Source organism: Polypterus senegalus, chromosome 8 (assembly GCF_016835505.1).
Source record: "Polypterus senegalus isolate Bchr_013 chromosome 8, ASM1683550v1, whole genome shotgun sequence".
Classification (NCBI taxonomy): Eukaryota; Metazoa; Chordata; class Cladistia; order Polypteriformes; family Polypteridae; genus Polypterus; species Polypterus senegalus.
This window is the reverse complement of record NC_053161.1, coordinates 175,996,169-176,022,413: the sequence shown is the minus strand read 5'-3', so window position 1 is coordinate 176,022,413 and position 26,245 is coordinate 175,996,169. Positions and strand designations below refer to the sequence as shown.

General features: G+C 39.6%; 1 protein-coding gene across 6 annotated transcripts in view; it reads right to left on the bottom strand.

Moving 5' to 3' along the window:
- Nucleotides 1-1,601: 1,601 nt before the first annotated feature.
- The window catches only part of LOC120533445 (zinc finger protein 239-like), a 31,468-nt gene continuing 6,824 nt past the window's right edge, over nucleotides 1,602-26,245 (bottom strand). For 4 of the 6 annotated variants that reach the window (XM_039760349.1, XM_039760347.1, XM_039760346.1 and 1 more), the window contains exons 2-4: nucleotides 23,424-23,522; nucleotides 12,220-12,675; nucleotides 1,602-5,099 (exon numbers count right to left, since the gene is read on the bottom strand). In XM_039760349.1, the coding sequence (XP_039616283.1) occupies nucleotides 4,402-5,099; nucleotides 12,220-12,637 (1,116 nt within the window). In that variant the 5' untranslated portion in view covers nucleotides 12,638-12,675; nucleotides 23,424-23,522 and the 3' untranslated portion in view covers nucleotides 1,602-4,401. Of the gene's footprint in view, nucleotides 5,100-12,219; nucleotides 12,676-13,089; nucleotides 13,133-23,423; nucleotides 23,523-26,245 lie in introns of those variants that run through there. The other 2 variants (XM_039760351.1, XM_039760350.1) reach the window with 2 other exon arrangements.

Sequence of the window (26,245 nt, the reverse complement as noted above, 5' to 3'; positions counted from 1 at the left end):
ATGTCTTCTCAACCTTTCTCTAATCTCGCATGTTGCTTTGTGGCAATCCAAAGAGTAAGGCAATATACACGGAGCAATGGTTATAAAAGGGGGACACGTAGGTATCCAGACTCTTTAAAGCATAAATAGGGATCACTTCACTGACATGTGAGCAAGCCACGGTACAACTGTGAGACGCGCAGCACTCACCGGCTACATCGTAACAATAATAATTTCTGGAACGTGCGGTTACGTTGTCATTCATTTTACCCACTGTCTTTCTTTCATTCATATGTTACGTAGGCATGTACCTTTTATCTTCGGCAATCTCATTCTCTAACCAGGCCTCAGGAGCTAACCAGCGTAACACTGTCCACCACCCCTTTCGTTATTCCGGCACATTGTTGACATCCGTGAGTAACAACAACGTACTAAACTGGAAGGTGGTCTACGCATGCGTGGAATTCGCAGCCAAACAAAGATCAAGATCTAAATGAAGATCTCTTTAGTTAATTTAAAGCACAACAATTTGTTTAGTTGGAATGTCTGTGTTTTGAGGTGTGACTGGCGTACTACAGTCTTCAGTAGTATAAGCCTTGAGGAGATTCTGAATGCAATGCCTATGTTTTAGCTGTCTCTCTACTGCCATCTAGTGTTTCTTCTTCTAATTCATTTGCTGTCAAACAAAAATCAAGATCTAAATGAAGATCTTTTTAGTTAATTTAAAGCACAACAATTTGTTTAGTTTGAATGTCTGTGTTTTGAGGTGTGACTGGCGTACTACAGTCTTCAGTAGTATAAGCCTGGAGGAGATTCTTAATGCAATGCCTATGTTTTAGCGGTCTCTCTACTGCCATTTAGTGCTTCTTCTAATTCATTCGTGGACAAACAAAGATCAAGATACAAATGAAGATTATATATAGAGATGCTGTAGGACCTTGATGATATCATTCTTTTGGAAAATATCTGGTAAACATCATAGCACTAAATCACGCAGCTTACTAAAAAACAAGCATTGCAATAGCTAAAATCAGTAGTCCTCTTACTGGTCAGTGAGACCACTCTGATGATGCATTAGAAGAACTAGACGAGAACCACCCAACAAAGCTCACCAGTCCTATCCACGCAATTCTTTTAAAATAACATCAAGCGAAGTTAAGAAATTCCCTAAAGTCCCACTCCTACTCATATGTAGCTAAATGCTGTAATATGCTAGATAAAAGGTCCAAATCACTTATTCTTTTAATATTCAGATAAAAGAAATGAGAAATATGAGAAAGAACAACTGTAGGTTGGCAGTATTTTGGGTCAGTTGGCCATATTCTACAATACTGGGATCAAAGCTCTTTTGTTTTCACGCACATCTTTATACCAGCTAACCAAAAATTAATAGTCTACCAAACTACGCAGTAGCAAGACTAGGACTGGTTACACCAGCACCATGCCAGAATTGTCCCACTAATTCATTTTACCGACGATGGATTACCATTGTCATTGACCTTCTCAACAGCATTCAAGAAACCAACAAATGGTGTGAGTAACATTTTCACCACTCTTTAGCTAACATTAATTTTTTTTTTTTCCATTTTTATTACTATTTAATTTAATATTGTTTTTTGTATCAGTATACTGCTGCTGGATTATGTGAATTTCCCCTTGGGATTAATAAATTATCTATCTACCTATCTATCGAGAAACAGGCCCATGGTCTTGGGTAGTTGACTGTAACTACTAGAGTACCAAACCATACAGTGGAGAGGCAGGGCATGGGGAGATTATTTAGTTCAGATTTTTCATGGACATATCCTAATACAGAGATGTTAGGCGTTTTAACCAAACGTGGGGTAGAGCATCTGGACAAGGTGTCTTCCCATAAGCGGCAGTTCAATAGGAGTTTGGCTTCTAGTTTATAGGCCCATCGTTTGGGTTTTCTGTTCCAGTCTGTAGTTTGCTTGTCCATGTTACTTTATTGCTTTTGACCACCTAAACGTATTTTTCTCCAAAATGTTTGTTTCTTTGGATTGTCAGGTAGAGAGTTTACTTTCAATGTAACTTTCAATTTTACTCTTTTTCGATTTTCTTGAAGTAGTCTGTTCTGTTTTCTTTATATTTTAACTTTTAGCATCTAGCAGTATTTTGAGTTTGTTTGCCTTGGTAGCTCGTCATGGATTAATATGCAATTCTCTCATTTCACCTGTTGAATTGTTGCTAGGACTTTGTGATCTCACCCATTCCATACATGCTTTGAGTAAGGCCACCTCTTTGCATAGAACATCAGTTTTATTCTACAATTCCTTTCATCCAAGACGGAGTCTAATTTGGTTAATGTCTCCTTCCTTTGATTTTCTTCTCTGCTGTTACTTTAGAGGTGATGGGTTTAACTGCACAATAGCAGACTTCATGTACTGTTATCAAGTCCATCAGTCTATGCACTGCTGGATTTGCTTTCTCTCAGTTACAGCCTTTTCCAGCTTACTTGCAGTATTCCATCCAGTGAGGTTTACTGTTAATCACTTCTCTCTTTTTAACGACTGCTGTATATTTGTTCATTGATCAAATCCAGGATCTCTTCTTGAATTTCTTGGATGACTTTGTGTTTTTCATGAATATGTCATTTCTGCTTTTGAGGTGTTCTCTTACGTTGGTTTACTCTTTTTCTATCCGAGTCTTATTTTTTTCATATTGAACAAATGGGGTGGTGATCTTGTGATTGCTGGGTGGTAGCTGTTGAATGTAAACTTTTTTCTTACTTTCATTCTGCTGTACCTCCATCCCTTGCTTTACGTCTCAGTTTAACGTTAGCATTTCACTGTTTGAGAATTGGTTGCTTTTGAGGACATTCCACTTCTGGCTAACATTTCTCTGGTTGACTCTGTTCATATTTAAGTGTTTATTTCTGATTTTTCAATATGTAAATTTCATCTTTACATGTACTTTCACTGGTGATACATTTATGTTAGTGTATAAATGCTGGCTTTCTTTCCTGTGTTATTTCTTCTTTTGCTGTCCATCGTAAGTATTCTAATTTCTCTTCACTAATTAGTTCTTTCCTTAGGTACTCCACTTAAATATCCTAAATTTGAAAATGTTTTCTTATCCAATTTTCAAATTGAAATTACATTTTAGTACTGCAATTTGCACGAGACCTTCCAGGATGAGAGTTGAGAACTCAAGACTAGTTGTGTAGAAGGTGAGGTACATGGTCTCCTCTTTATCTTCTGTTGATCACTCATATGGTCCTGTCTGTTTCTTTGTGGTGTAGCAATGGTGAATTCTTTTATGGCTCTGAAGATTGATCTTTATTCTAAGAAGCAATAAGCCTTTCTCTGGGTTAATTTCTCCAAATTTTCTCGGCATGCTTAATATCAAAACATCAATTGATCCTACCCTTGAGTCAGGGTAGTCTAGGTGTCCTGCTGTATTTCTTACTTCTTTAAGTTTGCAGTGTTCTTAGAAACACTTCTTTCTGCAATTCATTTAGAGTTATGGTAATTGGTAGGATGTCAGGATGGGCCTGAAAGTTATGTTGATCCCAGCATATGTCTTCTTTTCTAGTCCCACAATAACATATCTCAGATTGCATTTCCTGGTATTTTATTTTTTGCCTCTCCTTTCTCACAAAAGTTTAGTCACTATGAACTGATACCTCTATCATCCAGGCTTTATAAGTGTAGTCCAGTATAAGACTTATGCTGTTTTACGCTGCAGTCTCCTGTGATGCAACTTCAGCTCAAAAGAAGCACGACGTCTGAAGAGACTTATTAGCAAAGCCTGTTCCATCACAGGGCAAACTTGGGACACAATGGAAGCTGTCGTGGAAAAGAGGATGAGGGAAAAATTGGGATGCCATCATGAAAAATCCCCTCCAGGAGGTGCTCTTTTGAAGCACTTTCTAGCCACGGGCTCATTCAAGTGCAGACTGCTAAGAACAGCCTCTCTGAGGGTGTTTTCTGACCACTGGATCAGGCAATTCAAAACTTCCTCCTGATGTACTTTAGTTCACTTTCAAAATACCTGCACAATATAGATTTATTTTTATTGATCAACAGATTGGCCTTATTATTTGTCCTGTGAGTCTATCCTTGATTTTTTATTTTTTAGGTTCTGCTACTGTAAGGATTTGACTTAAAGTTAATGCAATCCAATCTAAGATCTGGTTTTCTGGCATCTGTTTATCTATAAGTTGGTCTTGGTGTGTCCAAAGCGACTAACACCTCCTCATTTTCCACTACGCAGTATGGATTCTGATCCCAGTGCCTTTTTCTTGCTGGTAAAGGTGTACTTCTTGAAGAGTTTTCAAGAGTTTATAAATCTTCAGCCATCATTACTTCGCACCCAGCAATGAGACGTGTGGCTCTTTGCAACACTGGCAGAAGTGGCACTTACCAGTTATGCAATTTTTCTATTAATACCCTGAAACACCTAATTCTCAATCGGCTGTCTCTCTCCTGTGTGAATTCGTTGGTGCCGCTGAAGATGGTTCTTATGCGAAAATCGCTTCCCACATTCAGAACAGCAATAAGGCTTCTCTCCTGTGTGAATTCTTTGGTGGCTCTGAAGATGGTTCTTTTGCGAAAACTGTTTGCCACATTCAGAACAGCAATAAGGCTTTTCTTCCATGTGAATTCTTTGGTGGATCTCAAGAATGCTCTTCAACAGAAAATGCTTGCCACATTCAGAACAGCAGAAAAGCTTCTCTCCTGTGTGAATTTTTCTGTGGTTATGAAGACTGCCCTTTTGTGAAAATCGCTTGTCACATACAGAACAGCAATAAGGCTTTTCTCCTGTGTGAATTGTTCGGTGTCTCCGAAGGTAGATTTTTTGCGAAAACTGTTTGCCACATTCAGGACAGCAATAAGGCTTTTCTCCCGTGTGAATTCTTTTGTGCCTTGAAAGGGCCTTCTTGCTTATTAATTGTTTGTCACATTCAGGACAGCAATAAGACTTCTCCCCGGTGTGAATTTTTTTGTGCCTTGAAAGGTAACTTTTTCTGGAAAATTGTTTGCCACATTCACAACAGTAATAAGGCTTCTCTCCCGTGTGAATTGTTTTGTGCCTTGAAAGGTTACTCTTGGTTGATAATTGTTTGCCACATTCAGAACAGCAGTGAGGTCTGTCACCTGTATGAAGAGAAAAAAAAAAAAAAGCTTATTATCAATCTCCTTCCATATTCTTCACATTAAGTCACAACATTACATAAATTGTGGAGGAAATTACGAACAACTTTTATAAGCCTAAGGAGCTGTAAAAGAAAAGCCATTGAACATGGGGTAATTTGCCCTTCTGTATTACGACAACAAAAGAGCACAATCACTGGACACAAGAAGATGAAATAACTTAACTAAACAGATTGTGTGAGAGACCCAACTGACAAGATAATTAGATACATTTTGTTAACTATATTACAGATCTGCATCATCATTTTCTCTTCATACTCTGAAAATATGTTGGGGAGTCAAGCTAAAGTTAGAAAATGGAATGGACCTTAACAAAACTGATAAGGTCATTTCTCAACGTAGTCTCCACCCTTCTCAATGCACTTGCGCCACCTGCCTGGAAGTGCACTGCTTTCTTCTTGTCATCATCTGTCTTGAATTGACAACCACCCAGATGTTTTGTTTAGCGGTCCAAAAAGATGGAAATCACACAGTACCAAATCTGGCATTAAATAAGGAGGTTGTGGCAATACTTCAGACTTCAGTATCTCCAGACAAGCCTTGGTGTTCCTAGCAGTGTGTGTGTCATTATCTTGCAGCCAAAAGGAGTCCTTGAGACAGCAGGCCCGGCAGATTGGATCGAGTAACAGGCTTCACATTGGTCTCCAGCAAGTCACGGGAACTTGAACTAGTGACTGGAGTACTCTGCGGCATGGAGTGTTCGACAATAACTGAGGTGCACAAGTGGCTACAGAGACAGATCAAAACCTTTCATTCTGCTGGAATCCAGGTACTGCCAGACAGCTGGCGCAAGTGCATTGAGAAGGGTGGAGACGACATTGAGAAATGACATGATTAGTTTTGTGATGGTTCATTTCATTTTCTAACTTTAGCTTGACTCCTCCCTCGTACTATTTAAAATAATCTTGGTTTTAATTTTATTCGATTAGAAGTGGTGCAAAGTGATAATTTTCATTTATAAAAAAGAGCCCCAAGCCAAACATGTGAAATGCACCCTTCAAAATCAGAATGTGCCTTGAACTTTCCCCATACTTAGACCAAAGCCAAAATGTATATCAAAATGGCTCATTTACATCATCAAAGCAAAACAGAGGAATCAACAAAGTGTTGAATTAATGTACAATGGGAGAAAAAACTCAACATGAGAGACACTGGATTAGTGCAATTATTTGTGTCTGCACTGGACGTGGAGTGAACTGCTTTGCAACACACTGGTGACATTCCCGCTCTCAATTACAATGTAAGTGGATGCACAGCATCATAGTTTGTTTATGCAAATGACGCTGACCAGCCAGGATATCGGAGAAGCTCATTTGAAGATGAACTCAGTCTTTCATTATCCACGTGGATCATCCGCTCAAGTCAACTCTGCACCAAGTGGTGATCAGTTGACAGCTCAGCACATTTCTTTACCCATATGTCCAGAACTTTTGGCCTCAGAGAAGACCACACAACCACAGTTAATCACTGACCATTGGCCCAAGGTATTCTGGTACCAGGTATGCTCATGACAAACTTTGTGACTAAACATGTATTTCTTAGAGACAATCCATGACTAATGGTGCAACGGATCACTGTTGATCCGTGATCCGAACTGATTCATGTCCACGGTTCGGTACGCGCGTGATCCAAAGATCCGAGAAAAAAAAGTTCCCCTGTATTGTGTGCGTGTCTGTCGCGTACTCTCTCAACCTCTCTTGCGCTAACTTGGTAGCTCTCGTGCACTGAACTGCGATTAAACTTCTCTCACGCACTCCTCTCTCTAGTGCACTAACTTGAACCCTCTCGCGCATTTTCACTCGACTTTTTTCCGGTTTGCTGCTTTATACGCGTGGTCATGGCCAGCGGTAGAAGTTCAAGCAGAGGAGCTCGACAAACCTCCAGCATAATTTAAGTCTCATGTGTGGGAGCATTTTGGCTTCCCTGTTAAATATGTTGATGGGAAAAGGGTGGTGGATAAAAGCCCTATGTGACTGGCAACACGTTGGGCATGGGCACTCATTTAAAACGACACCACCCTGATGTGACAGGACTCAAGACGAAGGCTGCGCAACATCCAAAGATATCCGCGGCATTTAAGCAGCCCTTTGCTGCCCAATCAGACCGGGCTAAAGCTATTACAAAAGCTATTGGGGTGTTTGTTGCTGCAGACATGAGGCCATATTCCGTTGTGCAAAACAAGGGGTTTAAACATATGTTACATGGGCTTGAGCCATGCTAGGATTTTCCGTCGCGCACTCACTTCAGTGACAGTATCATCCCAAGTATGTATGAGCAGGAAAAGTCAAAAGTTATGGCTGAACTGTCCCAGGCATCTTCTGTGGCCCTAACTACAGACGGGAGGACCTCCAGGGCAACAGAAAGCTATGTGACCGTGACCGCTCATTACATCACAGCGGAGTGGGAGATACGAAGCCCTGTACTGCCACTTCAGTGCCTATCGAGAGGGTGCTCTCAACAGCAGGGGACATAGTTACAGAGATTCCCCAGAAAATGTGGACATCCTCATGTTTTTGAAAAAAAAAAAATTGAAATTATAAGCTCAGGTCTGCTTTGCTTTCTTTCTTCTTTTTTGATGATGTGGACATAAAGTTGTTTTTATTTCTCTCTCCATGTTCAAAGTAAGAAGCAATGATGCCTTAAATTGCATTTAAAGTTGTTTTTTTTATTGTGTCCACATTAAAGGAAATAGTTAGCATGCCTTATATTGCACCTTAATTTGTATTTATATAATTGAGTGGAATCAGTCTTGAGCTGAATGTTTTTAATGGGCAAAAAAAACTTAAACTAAATAAATAGAGAGTTAAATTTGTCGTCTTTTTTTTTTTTTTGGATGATGATCCGAAAATTGCACCAATCCGTGACTTAAAACTGTGATCCGATCCGAACCGTGAGTTTTTTTTGATCCGTTGCACCACTATCCATGACTACAGCAGAAGTCCAAAAACAATTCACCAGTTGTGCTCAAACTATGAACGTCATTCTTCTCAGTCACTCCATGTACATTGATTGTTTCCCACTAACTTTGCATCCTTCATATGGTTCTTATTCTGTACTGCTACAAAATAATTTGTGTAAATGGAAACATCCTGAATTGTCTTTGTTTTCTGTAGTTTATGTGGCAATGACTTAATGTTTAAAGTTTTAATTTATTTTAAGCAGTAAATGGTCTATTTTCCCATTACTGAACAGACAATGTCAATGAATGTATTTCATGCATGCATAAATCAAGATACGTTACGTATTCCATGATGATTATAACATTTTTAATAAACTCTATGCTGAAATACCTTCATCCGTTAAAAACATTTGAGAGAAAATTCCCTCCCTGTCACACAAGACATTCAAACACTGTACCTGCTACTCCAGTGTGCTGACTTCAACCATTTGACTTTGGAAGGAAGGACAACTCTGTTTCAGTTTGTGCTTTGTTCCACTCAAGGAACCAGCTCTACTCAAATGCTAAAGATGCCTTTAAATCTAAACTGTTGGCTCCTTTAGGTAGGTCTGATCATAACCCAATTCAGCTCATTCAAAGCTACATGCCTATTATTAGACAGCAACCTGTTACCACCAGGGTAGTGAGGAAGTGGAACCTGGAGTCTGAAATGGCTCTGAATGACTGCTTCCAAGTGACAGACTGGGAGATGATGTGCGCAAGGGGATGATACGGAGGGACTCTGCTACTGCATCACAACTACACAAACTTCTATGTTGACACTGTGTTACCCTGAAAGTCGGCGAGTTGCTTTCCAAACAACCAGCCCTGGATTACTAAGGAGCTACCGAATGGTCTACCGAATGAGAAAAAGAGGGTAGTCAAATCTGGTGACAAACAGACTGTAGAGAACGCACAGAGAGAACTCAAGAGAAAGAAGCTTACAAAGCTAAAGTAGAAAACAGACTCCCTTAGAATAAAGAGAACTATACCCAGTTCATTCCTGAAATAATTACTGAACTCAAGATATCCAAGGCTCAGATGAAATAAAGGCAATGTGGACAAGGCTAATGTCCTGAACCAATTTTTTTTTTTTTTTTTTAAAATAGATTTCCCTCTTACTTCCAATGACTAGTCTCCCCACACCTGACCTACACCTCCACCTCTGACCATCAGTGTGGATTGTCTATAACTGATAACTGAGTAAGGAGACAACTGAGGAAGCTACACACTGAAAAAGCTATGGGACCAGGTGTAGCCAGTCATTGAACCCTTAAGGCCTGTACTGACCAACTTTGTGGTCTCCTCTGTCACCTGTTCAGTCTTCAGAACCTCTGCAGAAAACATCCTGTATGGTTCCTGTTCTAAAGAAGGCGAGTGCCTCTTGACCTAATGGCTACAGACCAGTGGCACCTACTTCTCACATCATGAAGACCTTTGAGAGGCTGGTCCTTGTGGGAGACCACTTACACTTTGACTATCAGACAAAGATTGGAGTAGAAGATGCAATTATCTGTCTGCTCCACAAGGCTTACTGTCACCTGGACAAAGGTGGTAGCACATTTTGATTTCTCCAGTGCCTTTAATACCATCCAGCCATCCTAGAAAAGGTGTAAACACAGAGGTATGCAGGTAGATGAGCCTACAGAGTCCTGGATAATGGACTATCAGTCAGGCAGATTGTGAGACTCAAGGATTGTGTTTGTGATACGGTTGTTAGCAATACAAGGAACATTACAGTCTCCTTTTCTCTTCACGCCATACACCTCTGACGAAAAATAACACACCAAATCATGTTACTTGCAGAAATTCTCAGATGATTTTGCACTTATGGGGTGTGTCAATAAGGGAGATGAGACACAGGAGAGGATTGCGGTAGAGAACTTTGTTGGTGCAAAGGGAATTGTCTGCACCTTAATATTAGCTCAACCAAGGAACTGCTTACTGACGTTTGCCTCAACAAAGAGCCTCTATGTCTGGTCTCTATTGAAGGAGTGGATGTAGAGGTGGTCCACTCCTACAAGTACTTGGGAATCCACCTCAATGTCAGAACACCGAGTAACTATAGAAGAAAGAGCAGAGAAAACTCTTTTTTTTTTTTTATAGGAGACTATACTCCTTTAAGGTGACAAGTGACATCATTCACATCTTCTACATCTCTATGATGGCCAGTGGGATTTTCAATACTGTGGTGTGCTGAGCTGGTAACATCACTTCAAAAGTAGTCCGCTAAATTAACAAGCTAATTAAAAGACCATTTATAAGACATCCTTTGGACCCTCTGGAGCTCATACTGGAGGAGAGAAATAAAAATAAAAGTGAGTGTCATTATGAAAAATGCTGCACATCCTCCCTAAGACACACTAACACGGAGTACTTTCAGCTAATGAGTCATTCAGTAGAGGGGTGTCATGGAATGCTATGGGGGTTCCTTTATACCAACAGCAAAACACCTGCATAATGGAAGTCAAAGTCCCAGTAAGCCAAGTAAGAAACATTCTTTTTAAAGTTTCTTTCATTTTAGTCATTCTTGTCTGTGTTCAGACCACAGACTGTTTGAGTACATTTATCTGTCTATTCACGTATGTATTCATTTATTTAATCACAAGTTATGAGCCAGTAATTTGTTTGAAATTGAATTTGCAGAATAATCTAAGAGTTTCTTTTTAGTGAGTTTGTGTTTTGAAATTGTGAAATCACGTGTGAAATTAATTTTAGCATCAATTTCACAAAGACAATTTTATGATGTTTCTTTCGTCTCTAAAGAGCAGAGTTTCCCCAAATCCGACATTCTTAGTCAGGAGCACATATCTCCAGATATCACTCCGGCCACTAGGGAGAGGTAGCTTTCAAAATGTTTAATAATTTCAGTTTTTTGTGACAATTCCTACACCACATGCATACGTTCATCAGCCATAACAATGTATAGTATATAAATTATAAACAGAACAGAAAAGCTATGAAACGCTATTAAAACTGAAAGTACGTAGCTGACACTGTGATTTCAAAATGTGGCATGTCACATGGTGCTGGGGAAGAAGACTTGAGATAACACGAGGGAGAGTCGTTACGATGTGCACGACGTGCCACATGGCAGTAGTAGTAGTAGTAATAGTAGAGTAATAGGTAGGTGCTGGCATGCGCCATGTTCTTCTTTGTTTGGCCACTGATGGTTGATCAAGTGACAGATAATCGAGGTTTTACTGTATTTGGATTGTTTTCTCATATTAACCAAACAGAACTGAAAAATGAGACATCGGTACTTTAAAAAAATCATCAGGAAAAGAGAAAGCTTGTGTTTGCCTGTTTTTGTGACTTTCTTGAAGATCAGACCACATTGTTTGGAGGAATTCATGCAGAAATCCAGGGAATTCCAAAGTGCTCACAAACCTTTTCTTGCATTAGAACAGGCCATTCAGCCAAACAAAGCTTGTCAGTCCTACCCACTTAATTCTTCTAAAATAACCCCTAAAGTCATACTGTCTACCACACTACTTGGTCATTTGATCTGTGTAAAGCAAAAATTCCTAACGTTTGTAGGAAATTTACCTTCAACAAGTTCCCAACTATGTCCCCGTGTTCTTGATGAACTCATTTTAAAGTCACCGTCTCCATCCACTGGACTATTTCCCTTCATAATTTTAAACACTTCAGTCATGTCACCTCTTAATCTTCTTTTGCTTAAACTGTAAAAGGCTCATCTTTTTTTAGTCTTTCCTCGTAACTCATCTCGTGTAGCCCTGGAATCAGCCTAGTCGCTCTTCTTTAAACATTTTCTAGCACTGCTGTGTCCTTTTTGTAGCCTGAAGAACTGCAAAATTGCACTGCAGATGAGACCTCGCCAGTGTGTTATAAAGCTCAAGCATAAATGAATTGCAATACAATTCTATATTTGTACAGCACTCTTTAACGAGGGCAGGCTTACATTGCAAAAATGTACAACTGCAATGCATGAACAAAAAACTACTGAACTTTTAAACAACATAGATGGAAGTACATAAACACACAGTAAGCACATCAATTCATCTATTCATTTCTCTATTTCTGACAAAAAGCTCAAGAATTCCCTTTGAGGCTCATGACTCTCATCTCTAAAGATTAAACATACTTTTACTTCCTACTTACTTTGTATAAACGTCTTTGAAGGTGATGGCCCATCTTCCTGAATTTTAACAGATGAAACTTCCTCAGTCCTCTTTGTGTCAGACTGTAACGATTCAGAACTCACATCGATAAAAGGCTCATACGGTCTGTTTTGAGAAGAGTCAAACTCCGTTACCACTCCATCTTGACACCCATAAGAAAGTTTGTCTTCCTTGACACTCTCCATTCTTTCATTTTTGTGTATCTCAATGCTGACAGACGTCTCCTCATCCTCTTCTTTAATGGCCACTGACCCCAGTTCACAATCCTCATCCTTAATGCCCAGACTCTCCTGTTTTGGGTGGACCGGCTCCCATTCACAGTCCTCCTCCTTAATATTCACAGTCCTTTTCTCCAGGATATTTATGTCAACCTTACATTCCTCCTTTTTGACATCCATCTAGGCGTTGCAGTAAATGGCAGCTTTCTCTCTTCTCCCTGTGGAAAGAAAAGGATTTGATTCCAACAAAACTGCAGGTTAAAGACATTGGCACTGAATTTTACATCTTCTCAGTTAAAAGTTTAAACCAAGTAAGGCACTAAATAGCATGTACACTGTAAGTCATTGCTCTTCATATAAACTTATCAGGTGTAAACAGACTTGGGATTGCACTGAGGGTTCAATAGACAGGAAGATTACAACCAACTCCAACAGTTGTGACTCCGCAGTTTTCATTACTTGGATTAAACAGGTTTGCTAGCGTTGGCTGATGTGTAATTTATGATGCCTGCCTTACATTTTCAAATTGTAAGTTAGATAAACACTTTTGCCTACTGACTAATACCAAATATAAAAAATAATTAAAAACTCAATTTTTAAACTGCTGTGTTTTGTTGAATGGTGAACTTCACCTTTGCAGGAGTAAGCAGCTCATTGACTTGACAAGCTCCTCAGACATCCTTCAGTCCTCGGAAGTTCACTAATAGTGTTTAAAATTAAAAGCACTGTTAGGAGCACAAGCACATTTTCTTAACATAATTACTTTAACTTCAAGTACTTCAACTGATTTTCAGTGACAATTTACTGAAAATAAAGGACACAACAACTATCCTTTGTTATCCCAATATAAAATGTTCCAGAAAACATCTGGTAGCAAACATTCTCATAGAGGAAGCTTCCATTATAGTATTTTTTATGGAAGGAATAAAGATGCATTCCCAGCACATTCACACTCCCCCAACCTATTTGCCCAAATATCAATAAAAACATTTTAATCACTTATAGAACAGTCCACCAAGATTTCTTCCTAATGTAATTATTTAACAATTATTAACACTCTTTAGTGTGTCTGTTTGTGAACAGTACACAAGTACACTGAACAATGCTATACAGTACTGGATAACAATTATGTTTTCCTTCTACATGGGAATGAATGTGTACTTCAAATAAACAATTTACACCCTTCATGCATGCACGTAACATGTAGCAAAATAAAATACACCAAGAGTAAAAAAAAAGGAAAAGCACAGCACCTTTACAGGATGGCATCTGGACTATCCATAAACTGGACCGTTGGATCATTTAAATGGCTTTGCTGGTGGGCACTTAGCTTATCATCAGATGTAAACCCAGAAAAAGTTCTTAACTTGGAAAATACATTTTGGCTATCATATTTTCAAGGGCCGTAAGAACAAATTTACAGATAGAGAGATTACAAATAGCTGGGGACAACTATAATAGTAAAGGATGGTGTATGGTGTGACAATCTACCAGTCTTCATTCTAGATACATTCATTAAGATTAGAATCCCTGAAGCCTACAAAAAAACTTGCAATCCCGGGCCACCTTAAATTCCTTCACAACTCTCCATCAGCGTCTTGTTTTGCAAATGTGTCGATCAGCACAAGCAGCCTGCTATTATTATTACTATAATATAATAAAAACATACAATTGGTTTGTGTCTGTAACACCTGGTGTAAATTTTTGCTACAACTTGTTTTTTTTATTACTCAGTTTTATTCTCTCAGCGACGTTCACAATTAACAAAGTAAATGTGAAATTTTAATGGAACACGTATTCTTTTTCATGAAAAGAGCATCACAATTACTGCAACACTGATCATTTAACACACTGCCAATGAACTGTAAAAACATTTTTTAAAAACTACTGCAACAATCAATTATTATACGTACAAGGTGCAACTGCCTCCATTAATTAAATTCAGCAAATCACCGAGCCAACTGCGCTTTAACTGGCTGCACGCAAGCACACAGAGGTAAGCGCTGATGCTCTCAGGCTAGTCTAGTGCAGCTGCTGAATCCCAGGGACTATGATACTGCAGTTCTGCCGGGGCTGGCAATGGTCATGACCTGACTGCTCAACGAATATATGGCACTGACTGATCAACTCTGGTGTGCTGGCAAATTGCTCTGTGATGTAACTATAGCCGGTTGCAGCATTCTATGAATATACGTCTATGTTGTGGGGTACAAAATCTGTACATTTTGGTTTATATTTCCATTATATTTTGTTCAAGACAAGACAACAGATGAACTACATTCAGGACAAATCAAAGCATGTTTTCTTACCAGTTATATCTAACTTTTAAAACAGCTGTTCCATCAAAGAAAGGAAGACATGCTGGTGGCTCAATTACTTTATAACCTGAGAAAGGATGGATATCTAATTATTTTACAGCCTAGGAAACGAAGATCTGCTGATACCTTGGAAAACGGACACTGAATTAATTCTTCATAGTGACAGTCAGCCAATCAGAATATCTAACAATCACATCTTGCAAAAACACCCCAGTAGAATTTTAGAATAAATATGCTTCGTTTGAGGAGTGATATAGTGAGTAAGTGAGTAAGGAAGTATGAAAGGAGGGAGGAAGAAGAAGGGACGAAGACGTCACTGGTTGTCAGAAAAGCATCATGAACAGCTACGAGTGCTCGATCACAAGCCGCCTGCGATATTCATCCTTGTCATCTCTACATTTTTTCATAAGCTTTTTCAAGAGACTATATATATCTATATACTGTATATCTATCTATATATATATATCCAGACTTTTCTATCAGTCCTATTTTATATTATTCTTTGTTCCAGTATGAGTATTATTACTGTAATTAATACCACGCTGCTTTTGAGTGATTGAAGTAATAAGTTAGATTTCTTTGAGCACCTGGAGGTTTGCCATTACCTTTGTGTTGTGAGGTTTATTAAGGCTGCGAGTGAGAGCTTCACTCAATAGTAGGGAACAGTACTCAAAGTAAGACATTCTTGGCTGATAAATGGCCTATAGTCAAGGATGCTCAGCCTTTGTATGTCTGAATATATCCTTCTAGACCAAAAGTAATATTTAGGTCCGAGATATCTTTAAAATATTGTATGTTGTCTGTGCTGATAATAAGTAAGTCTCTTGAAGAGAGAGAATGACAGGCTGAGTTATTCATAAAGCACTTGTGTGGTTTAAAGTACTAGAGGTTAATCAGCTGTGCGAGTGTCATTCATCTAGGCACTGTTGTGGTTAGGGTCTGTGTGTATGTGTATAGCTATGTATGCGTGTATTAATCTTAAAGTGCAATAGTAGACGAACCCAATAACGAACTTGAAGAGTATACTTACCCTTGAAGAAAACAGGTAAAGGGTAAGTAGAAGGAAATACTACGATAATACAGTCACAGAATATATTCAGCCCCTGCGTGCTAGCAAATTGTACCGAAACACGACTATAGCCGGTTGCAGCATTCAATGAATATAAGTCGCCAATTATACTCAACTCCGGCGTGCTGGCAAATTGCACTGGGAAGCAACTTTAGCTGGTTGCAGAGTTCAATGAAAGTATGTTGCCGAATGTATGTCGTCGAATATACTCGGGTTCGACGTGCTGGCAAATTGCACTGGGAACCAACTATAGCCAGTTACGGTGGTTTAAGAGTTAATAAGGTTGTGTTTATGTTGCATGTGCCGATTAAAAGAAGTACATCAATTCAAAATTTACCTGTTTATATACTCATCAATTTTTACGACCGTAACAACAGACAGCTTCTTCACAGCGCTTTTGCTGGCTAATAGACTGCTGCACTCTGCTTGGCACTATAAAGTAAAATGGGACTTCCACCTGCAGCCCAAGTCTCTTCAATAAACGTGGAATTCTCCACGCTACTGTTTAGATCTGGCAGTGCCAGGCTGATGGTGAAGACTTTTGCGACGGACTCAGCTCTGTCGGTGGGGGAGGTGACAGCAGTTTGCTTTCTGCTTGTGCTGATCTAATCATTTGCAAAACAAAGATGCTGATGGAGCGGTACAAAGGAATTAAAGGTGGCCTTGGATTACGAGTTTTTTCGTAGGCTTCAGGGATTCTAGTGTAAAGAACAGGCACCATCTTAAGGTGCTTTACAGAAATCCCTTCGATATTATATACTAATAAATATACATTCCGACCATCCGGGGGGAACACTGCACACCATCGTGTAAAAGTAATAATGAATTGGGAGGAAGAACAAGATACTGACTAAACAGAGCAGAGTCAGTAATTTGGTTCCACTTCAAGAACTTCTTGCAGGCAGATACTGTGATGTCTCAGCGGTGAAGTGGCACATCTATAAGCCTCAGCATTTGTTTTTAGCACCAGCCAGTGTGAAGGTAAGTGGCCAGCAGATTTCAACCTATGCAAATTAAAACCACTGAATGAAACTGAGATATTAGTTGCAGGGAGCTGAGTGAATTAAGGACAGCCCTTTGCGGATCTCAATGCAAAATGATGAGCGTTAAAATGGGAGCTAGAGCAGGCTACAGGAATTGGGAGGGTCAATGAGTAATGAACGAGATGGAAAGGAGCCACAGTGCGCAAATCATGACAGCGAGCCAACGTGTTCGGGGCCAAATGAAACACCAGAGCAGCGGACAGGACATTTATCTATAGTCAGTGGCAGTCAGGAATGTAAAGAGTTAAAAGATAATCTCTTACTGTAGCATCGCTTAAAGATACTATTCTATTTTCAAAGTATGTACTGTAACCTTAAAGAAGAATAAACCTTTCTATATACTGTAAACCAAACACACATGCCAAGTTCATTTTTTTTTGGTTCACAAGATGTAAGAAACAGAATAACCGAAGGCATCGTGTCTGAGTGAGTAAAAGCAATTAGGAACGTCTAGTTTCCTGTCGGTAGACATTTATTATGATGAGGCAGAGAGTTTCTTGCCAATATGGCACTGTGGTTTGTAGCAATTTGAAATGAAATTGAAAGGAATCACCTTTGAATCATCATAATAACATTACTGAATACTGCTATGTGTGCTGAGCAGTGAGAAAACAAAACTACTGCATAATGAGCTAAAACGCCAGTGCAACACCACCACTGGCCTGGGTATGGTACATCTCTGATGTATTGAAATGATGATGTCACTGTTTAAGGCATCGTACAGCCCTAATTTCTACCTTTTTCAGAGTTTCACAAAGTAAATAAATAGAGGGCATCTTCTAAACTTCTTTAAGCCAATATTTTACGTGCATAGCTGCTCACATATGACTACATGAGGGTTTGCTACCACTAATGGAGCCTGACGTATCCCATAAGTAATCAGGTATGTGGTTAAGGAACGGAGTAGCCTGTATTTAACTGATCTGTTCAACAAACACTAAGAGGGTCTGGGGGTCCTGCCTCACTGAACTGTATTAAGGCATTTTTTTTTAATGGCTTCATAATAATAAAACCAATCTGTTTCTGAAGACTGCGCTGGGCTGGCACCCTGCCCAAGATTTGTTCCTGCCTTGCTCCAGCAGATTGGATTGGCTCCAGCAGACCCCCATGACCCTGTGTTATAATATAGCGGGTTGGATAATGACTGACTGCCTGCCTGCCTGTTTCTGAATATTTCCTCCATAAAACAAACTAAAATATACACTCACCAGCCACATTATTAGGTACACCTGTTCAACTGCTTAACAACACAAACATCTAATGAGCCAATGACATGGTAGCAACTCAGTGCATTTTGGCCTGCAGACTTTGTCAGGACAACCTGCTGAAGTTCAAGCCGAGTATCAGAATGAAGAAGAAAGGTGATTGCAGTGACTTTGAACGTAGCCTGGGTGTTAGTGTCAGACGGAATGGTCTGAGTATTTCATAAACTGCTGATCTACTGGGATTTTCACACACAACCATCTCTAGGGTTTACAGAGAATGGTCTGAAAAAAGGGGAACTGTTCAGTGAATGGCAGTACTCTGGGTGAAAATGCCTTGTTGCTGGCAGAGGTGAGAGGAGAATGACCAGACTGGTTTGAGCTAATAGAAAAGCAACAGTAACTCAAATACGCACTCGCAGAAGAGCATCTCTGAACACAGAACACGCCGAACCTTGAACAAGATGGGCTACAACAGCAGGACAGCACACTAGGTGCCACTCCTGTCAGCTAAGAACAGGCAACTGAGGGTACAATTTACACGGGCTAACCAAAATTGGACAACAGAAGATTGGAAAAATGTTGATTTCTGCTGCAACATTTGGATGGTAGGGCCAGAATTTGCCGTCGACAACATGAAAGCAGGGACCCATCCAGCCTCATATCAATAGTTCAGGCTGGTGGTGGTGTAATGGTGTCGGGGATATTATATTGGCACACTTTGGGCCCCTTAGCACCAACTGAGCATTGTTTAAAGGTCACAGCCTACCTGGGGATTGTTCTCTTTATGCCTTCCGTGTTTCCATCTTCTGATAGCTGCTTCCAGCAGGATAACGTGCCGTGTCACAAAGCCCAGATCATGTCAACATGACAATCAGTTCACTGGACTCAAATGGCCTCCACAGTCACCAGATCTCAATCCAGTAGAGCACCTTTGGGATGTGCTGGAACAGGAGATTCGCATCATGGATGTGCAGCCAACAAATCTGCATCAACTGTGTGAAGCTGCCATGTCAATATGGACCAAAACCGCTGAGGAATGTTTCCAGCACCTTGGTGAATCTATGCCCAGAAGAATTATGGCAGTTCTGAAGGCAAAATGGGGTCCAACCCCGTACTAGCAAGGTGGCTGGTGAGTGTACAATTTCGGTGAATGTGTGTAGCAAAGGACCCAGTAAATCGGTGTCATTGTGTACAAGGACTGTCAAATTAGCCAGAAAACAAGATTTAAATATCAAAATGAAAACTAGCTACATATTTGAAAATATGTAAACTTAGGTTAATGACTCTCAATGTTACATAAATGCTTGTACATTTTTCATGCTTTTCTATCATGGCAGCAGCCACAGCAATACTCAGGCAACTTTTATTTAAATATAACTGCCATCAAAATCCAGAGTAAGTCCACCCTATAAAAGAGAAGCATCAGCAAAACACTTCAGGTGCACAAGTTAGCCATAAAATCGGCCACAAAAAAGGAGCTTATGTCCTTACAAGCTACTTTACACTACACTTTTATTTAAGTGTTTTTAGCACTCTGTTGGTGTTCTGTGGTACAAATGGATTGTGATGTGCTTTACTGCTATGGTGGGATGGAAAGCAGGGACTGTGGCCCCAGGAGAAAGCACTTTTGGTGAGGGCATCTTTTCTAGGTAGAGTTGACTGACAGGGGATGAGGCATAATTAGCAATTCTTTCACAGAAAAGAATCAAAATGTTTTGAACTCAGGAGGAAAAGGGTTAGGTTAGTAAGATGTTTACTTCTCTTGCTATTCTCAGCCTGTATGGTAAGCCGAATTAACATTTAGAGATATCTCAAAATGGATTTTAAGATATCTGGAAATGCATTTTAGATATCTCAAATTGACTTACAGATATCTAAAAATGCATCTATTTTAAGATATCTAAAAAGCATTTTATGATATCTTAAATAGATTTCAAGATATCTTGAAATGATATGCTGTACATTTTGAAATATCTGAAATGCATTTTAAGATATCTTTAATGCAATTCGAGATATCTTGAAATACGTTCCTGTGCATTTTGAGATATCGCAAATACATTTCGAGATATCTTAAAATAACTTCCTGTGCATTTCAAGATATCTCAAATACATTTTGAGATATCTCAAAATCACTTCCTGTAACATTTCCTATTCTTTCAATGGGACTTCCTGTCTATTTCGAGATATCTCAAAATGAATTTGAGATACCTTGAAATACACAGGAAGTTATTTTAAGATATCTTGAAATGTATTTGAGATATCTTGAAATGTGCAGGAAGTCATTTTAAGATATCTGAAAATGCATTTCAGATATCTCAAAATGAATTTGGGATATCTTAAAATGAGAAGGAAGTTATTTTGAGATATCTCGAAATATAATTTAGATATCTTAAAAAGCATTCAGGATATCTTGAAATTCATTTTTTTTCAGATATCTGAAATACATTTTTAGATATCTAAAATTAATTTCATGATATCTTAAAATGGGTCTCTGCTCCATTTCAGATATCTAACAATGTATTTCAAGATATCTCAAATTGTATTTCAAGATATCTAAAATGCATTTTAAGATATCTTTAAAAGGACACTCAATTATTTCAAGATATCTCAATAGCATTTTCAGATATCTACAATACAATTTAAGATATCTCAAATACATTTTAAGATATCTTATAATAAACAAGTAGTCCCATTGAAATAATAGGCAATTTTACAGGAAATGATTTTGAGATATCTTGAAATGCATTTAAGATATCTTAAAATGCATGAAAGGTCAATTTAAGATATCTGAAAATTCATTTGAGATATCTTGAAATGCAGACACAATTATTTTGAGATATCTGAAACTGTATTTGAGATATCTTGAAATACATTTGAGATATCTCAAAATGTATTGCAGATATCTTAAAATGTAAAGGAAATTATTTTAAGATATCTCAAAGCGAGTTTCAGATATCTTAAAAAGTAAATTACATTTTAAGATATCCAAAATTCATTTTGAGATATCTCTAAATGTTAATTTGGCTTGCCATACAGCCTGTCAAAGAACAGGCAAGCAGGTGTAACCTCATGCAATGAAACAGTAAATGAACAGGTAGGATTTGCATTACATATTTAGTTATGTATTATTGATAATACAGTGGCATGCAAAAGTACTGACCGTGTTGGCTGTCCAAACTTATGCTTCTGGCCCTTTTCATTTTTTTGGTATTTTCTACCTGTTAATGATGGAAATACAACTATACATGTGTATGAATGAGATGGACATCAGTGGAATTGTGAGGATGCAAGGAGTAGAGTTGGTGAAGGTGGATGAGTTTAAATACTTGGGATCAACAGTACAGAGTAATGGGGATTGTGGAAGAGAATTGAAATAGAGAGTGCAGGCAGGGTGGAATGGGTGGAGAAGAGTGTCAGGAGTGGTTTGTGACAGACGGGTATCAGCAAGAGTGACAGGGAAGGTCTAGAGGACGGTAGTGAGACCAGCTACGTTATATGGGTTGGAGATGATGGCACTGACCAGAATGCAGGAGACAGAGCTGGACGTGGCAGAGTTAAAGATGCTAAGATTTGCATTGGGTGTGACGAAAACAGCCAGGATAAGAAATGAGGACATTAGAGGATCAGCTCAGGAGGGACGATTGGGAGACAAAGTCAGAGAGGCGAGATTGCGTTGGTTTGGACTTGTGGAGTGGAGAGATGCTGAGTATATTGGGAGAAGGATGTTAAAGATAGAGCTGCCAGGAAAAAGGAAAAGAGGAAGGCCAAAGAGAAGGTTTATGGATGTGGTGAGTGAGGACATGCAGGTGATGGGTGTAACAGAGCAAGATGAAGACAGGAAGATATGGAAAAAGACGATCTGCTGTGGCAACCCCTAATAGGAGCAGCTGAAAGAAGAAGAATGATGATGGAAATACAACTGCAATCTTGCTTAAAATATTAAAGAAATGTGTCATCTTTAACTTGATGCCTTGTGGTGATCAGTTCATCTCCTGTTCGCTTAACTCTTCACAGTAACAGACATTTTAAGCAAGGGGGCCCAAACTTTTACATGCCACGGTACATACCAAGAACCTACACTTTATGAGCATAAAACTTTTGCCATCCCTACTGAGAATTTAGATTAAGGATCAGTGTGCTTTGTTATTAGTTTTAGAGCCATTACCCGATAAAAGCTTATGCTTGAAGGCCACCATTTATTAGTATGTGGGCCACTGTCTTTTGAGCCCGGCCTGTCCTTTCAACAGTTAGGTTTTACACTTCAGTGAGTCAATGGCATGGTATTCTCTGAGGGAAGTGAGCACACTTTTGTTTTAGGAACACAGCTACTGAGGCTTCCAACTGAAAGAAGACTAAGCAAGCTTTTGCAAGCATTCACAGGTGTTTAATTTTAAGAAAACTTAGCAAGCTTTCACATTAGCACAAATACACAAACATTTTAGATGGCATTTAAATTTATATATTAAGGCTCATCAAGAAGTTAGGCAATCAAGTTAAAGCAAAACACATTATAGTGGCTAGTTTTGAGCTATACAAGAATTGATTATTATCGGCCTGTGTTTTTCCCTCTTTTAAGCCTGTTAGCTCAAGCCCACCTGCTTCCATTCCCAGCATCCCGGCCTCTGTGCTGGCAAGTCAGAGGTAGTGCGAGGCTGTCCGCTGTTGCCAAGTGGCACAGTTGCCTGCGATTTTACATTAAGGGATACTGGTGCGCAAAAAGTAATTATTAAAGGAGTGATCCAGTTTGAACATGTGGGTCCTCCTAATTCCAACTTAACAGTGAAAACTGATTAACTGAAAGGCCACCAGTTTTTAACTGCCCAAGATTAGGAATGTGAGAATTAATATAGAGGTGTTTCGGTGATGGTCACTTACAGGCAGCAAATACGTCTTTTGAGCCGAAGTGATTGTTATGAGAAACTTTGGATTGGGAAGGAGACTGTGAGAAAGTCTATGGGGCAAGGTAATTGTTATGAGAAAACGTGTACAGCAAGTGATGAGAAAATGTGTGCAGTGGGGATGTTTTTGAGAACAGAATTGTAATAAAATATGAGGCTCGCCCAAAGCAAATGGCTCACTTCACTGAAATGAGGCAGCTTTATATATTCTGCAAGGGTATTATTTGCTTTGCAATAAAGTATACTCTGACTGCCTACCCAGAAACTCTGCCTGTTTTTTTTTCTGAAGAGGGGATCTCCACAACATTCCTAACAGGTTTGGTATGTTCACGGACTTCAATTTCATTGTGATAGAATACCCTAGCTCCATAGTATACTTTCCTAACCTATTACCATCATGACTAGTCTCATTATTGTATGACTTGTTACTCACTTAAGCCCCTGTATCTTCTTTTTGTTGTCTCTTCAGTTCTTCTTTAGGTCTGTCTTGAGTCTCTCTTTTCTTTGCCTTTGTTCCACTCTGTGTGCGGGTCTGCGAAATGGAAGGTGACAAAACAGTTTCAGTCCCTCTCACCTTCTTGGATGTCGGCCTGGTGCCAACACTCAACATTTGCTTCTAGGCACTTGTAAGAACAGCTTGGCCACTAGTGCCACTCCTCTGTAATGCTTTAGTTGTAACCGGTCTATTGCATGTACTTCACTCTGTCTGCCACCCTCACTATTTCCTGCACCAACTCAAACCCAATAACAGAAGTAGCATTGTTGCAAAGGACCTTGCAAAAAAAAAATCAGAAATAACTATTTCTCTTTCCTGACTATCCTTCCACATTTCTTTCAATGCCTGTGTGCCCTTTTCCTTTTTTATGTTAAACTATGGACTGAAAATATGCACTCCAAAGTTCAAGTGCCAAATCCAGTGTCTTTTTCCTAAAGCAGAGTCACCTTGTTTCTCTCTCTTAATTGCATTTCTCTGACAAAGAGGTCTATTTCATACATTCTTTCAACTTGGCTATACCGTCCTCCACAGCATACACCTTTAGTCATGAAACAGTGCCCTTTTTCATTCAAACCAACTACCGAATCGATGCTTTTTCTAAAACTTTCACACACTCAAGCCACTCGCATTTCTTTCATTTCCACCGTCTCTTGTTTTAATTCCACATTTTCTTTACTCAATTTCTGGACTGTCAGCTGCTTAACCTTCCTTTTCTTTATCCTCAATCGAATTTCAGAGCACATGTTTCTGTCCAAGCAGTGGAGACTCAGCGATCAGTATGGCACATTTGAGAAATACTGAACGGACTCCTGAATCGCATAGTGAATGCAGTGCAGTGAAGAAGAATGGAAGGAAATGCTCCTTTTTCATCCTTTCATCCCTCATCTTTTGCTTACACTCTCTTTGCCACTTTGTTTTTATCTGCGCTCTCCTCAGTCTCAGGCGTGTCAGCCAACCATGTTTTAGGACTCCAGACAGATCCCATTACTATTGCCCTAGCTAGCTAGAGCCCTTTTCCTCCGCTTTCTGTTTAGCAGTGGTTGCTCTACATGTTAGCAACTGCCAACTGTTACATCTGTTCAGCACCAACTTTAAATATTCACACATCACCTTATTTTCACATTCTGCCTCATACTGTTCTTCCTTATTACCAATAATACAAACCAGAAAACCTGTTCTAACAGCAGCTGTCTTTTTCATACAAAATCTACTTTTAATACTTCCAGTTACCTTCCATTTTGTGGTACGCCTGAATCACCTTCTACTTTCTCTACTTGCACTGCAGGTTTCCATTTCCTAACTTTAGCCTGCTTACCTCTGTGACTCTGGTTGAAGATGGCCGCCTAAAATATGATTTCAAACATTTGAGTGCACAATGCTAATCTAATACTATTTGCGAAATTCGTTATGGGTGGGCCTACTTTTGCACATGTAAACTAACACCCACACACACCATTCCTATCCACAAAAGCACTTATCATGAGTGATGCCTATACTGTCAGCAACTCATTACTATTGTGCATAGCACTCATTAAGATACAGTACACACAGGCACATGTGGGTGATGCCTGCCACAGCCCATCACCCCACAATGGCCGCCTACACATACATAAACAGGGAGATCCCATTCAGACGAAGACTCGAGCAACGCCCAATTGCTGATCACCTCGCAATATTCCCCTACCCTTCAGTACAAAGAAGAGTGATGCCAAATGCCGGTCAGATTTAGTATTTCTACAGTATATACAATACGCACATGTACACAGTAACCAGAACAGTATTCACAATCAGAGTGTAAAACACTGTTACCCCAAAATCCTGCCTACTACGCCAAGTGTTTTGTCATGCAAGGTCCTATGGTGACTCATTTTTCCCTTTATATCATATATGCATATGCTTTCAGGGTGATGATTTTTATTACTCTTTTTATTTTAATTTATTGTAGAATCAATTCTCAGCAGCAGGGCAGCCATGTGGCACATGCATATAGGCGCCGTTCTCATCCTTACCACCGTCGCTGTTACTTCCTCTACCTCTTCATAGCTTAAATCATTCTTGAGGCAGATTGAACACTAAAGTGCCAGCTTAAGTGAAAAAATTAAGGAAAAACATACCAAGTAATTGCAACACAAAAACTGACTTAATCAGTTTTAACGCTAAAAGATGCAGACGGAAGAAGCAGCAAGAGCATCAACCTCTGAGTAAACGAATGCTAAAGGTACAGAGAAAGAGGGTGAAAACTAAAAGTCAAATGTATTCACTGCACGTTATCGTGCAGTACGCCGTTACTGGTACATTATATTATAACTAGGGGCATACAAACCAAGACCATTCAATCTGATAGTGCTAGATGGTGTGAAAGCCGGCCCGGGCACAGACAGACGGACATCATATTTCACCCAACACACTTTTTATTTACACTAATTATTTACAGTTGTAATGTGCACTCACAAACCCCTGTGCCTCCTGCACCGATTCCCCCAACTCCAGGCCACACAGTCCTACTGCCTTTCTCCTGGCCGCCTCCAGTCCTTCCTTTCGCTCCGTCCTCTTCCACCCGACTTCCACCCTAGACTGAAGGGAGGCGGCCCCTTATGTAGTGCTCCCGGATGAGCACCAGGTGTTCCCAGCACTCCCTCCTTGGCCACGCCCCAGCGTGGCAGAAGTGTCGGCTGTCCTCCCGGCAGCTCTCCGGGTGCCACATAAATTCTTCCCCCCAGCACTTCCTGGTGTGGCGGAAGTGCTGGGCTCCAGGGTTC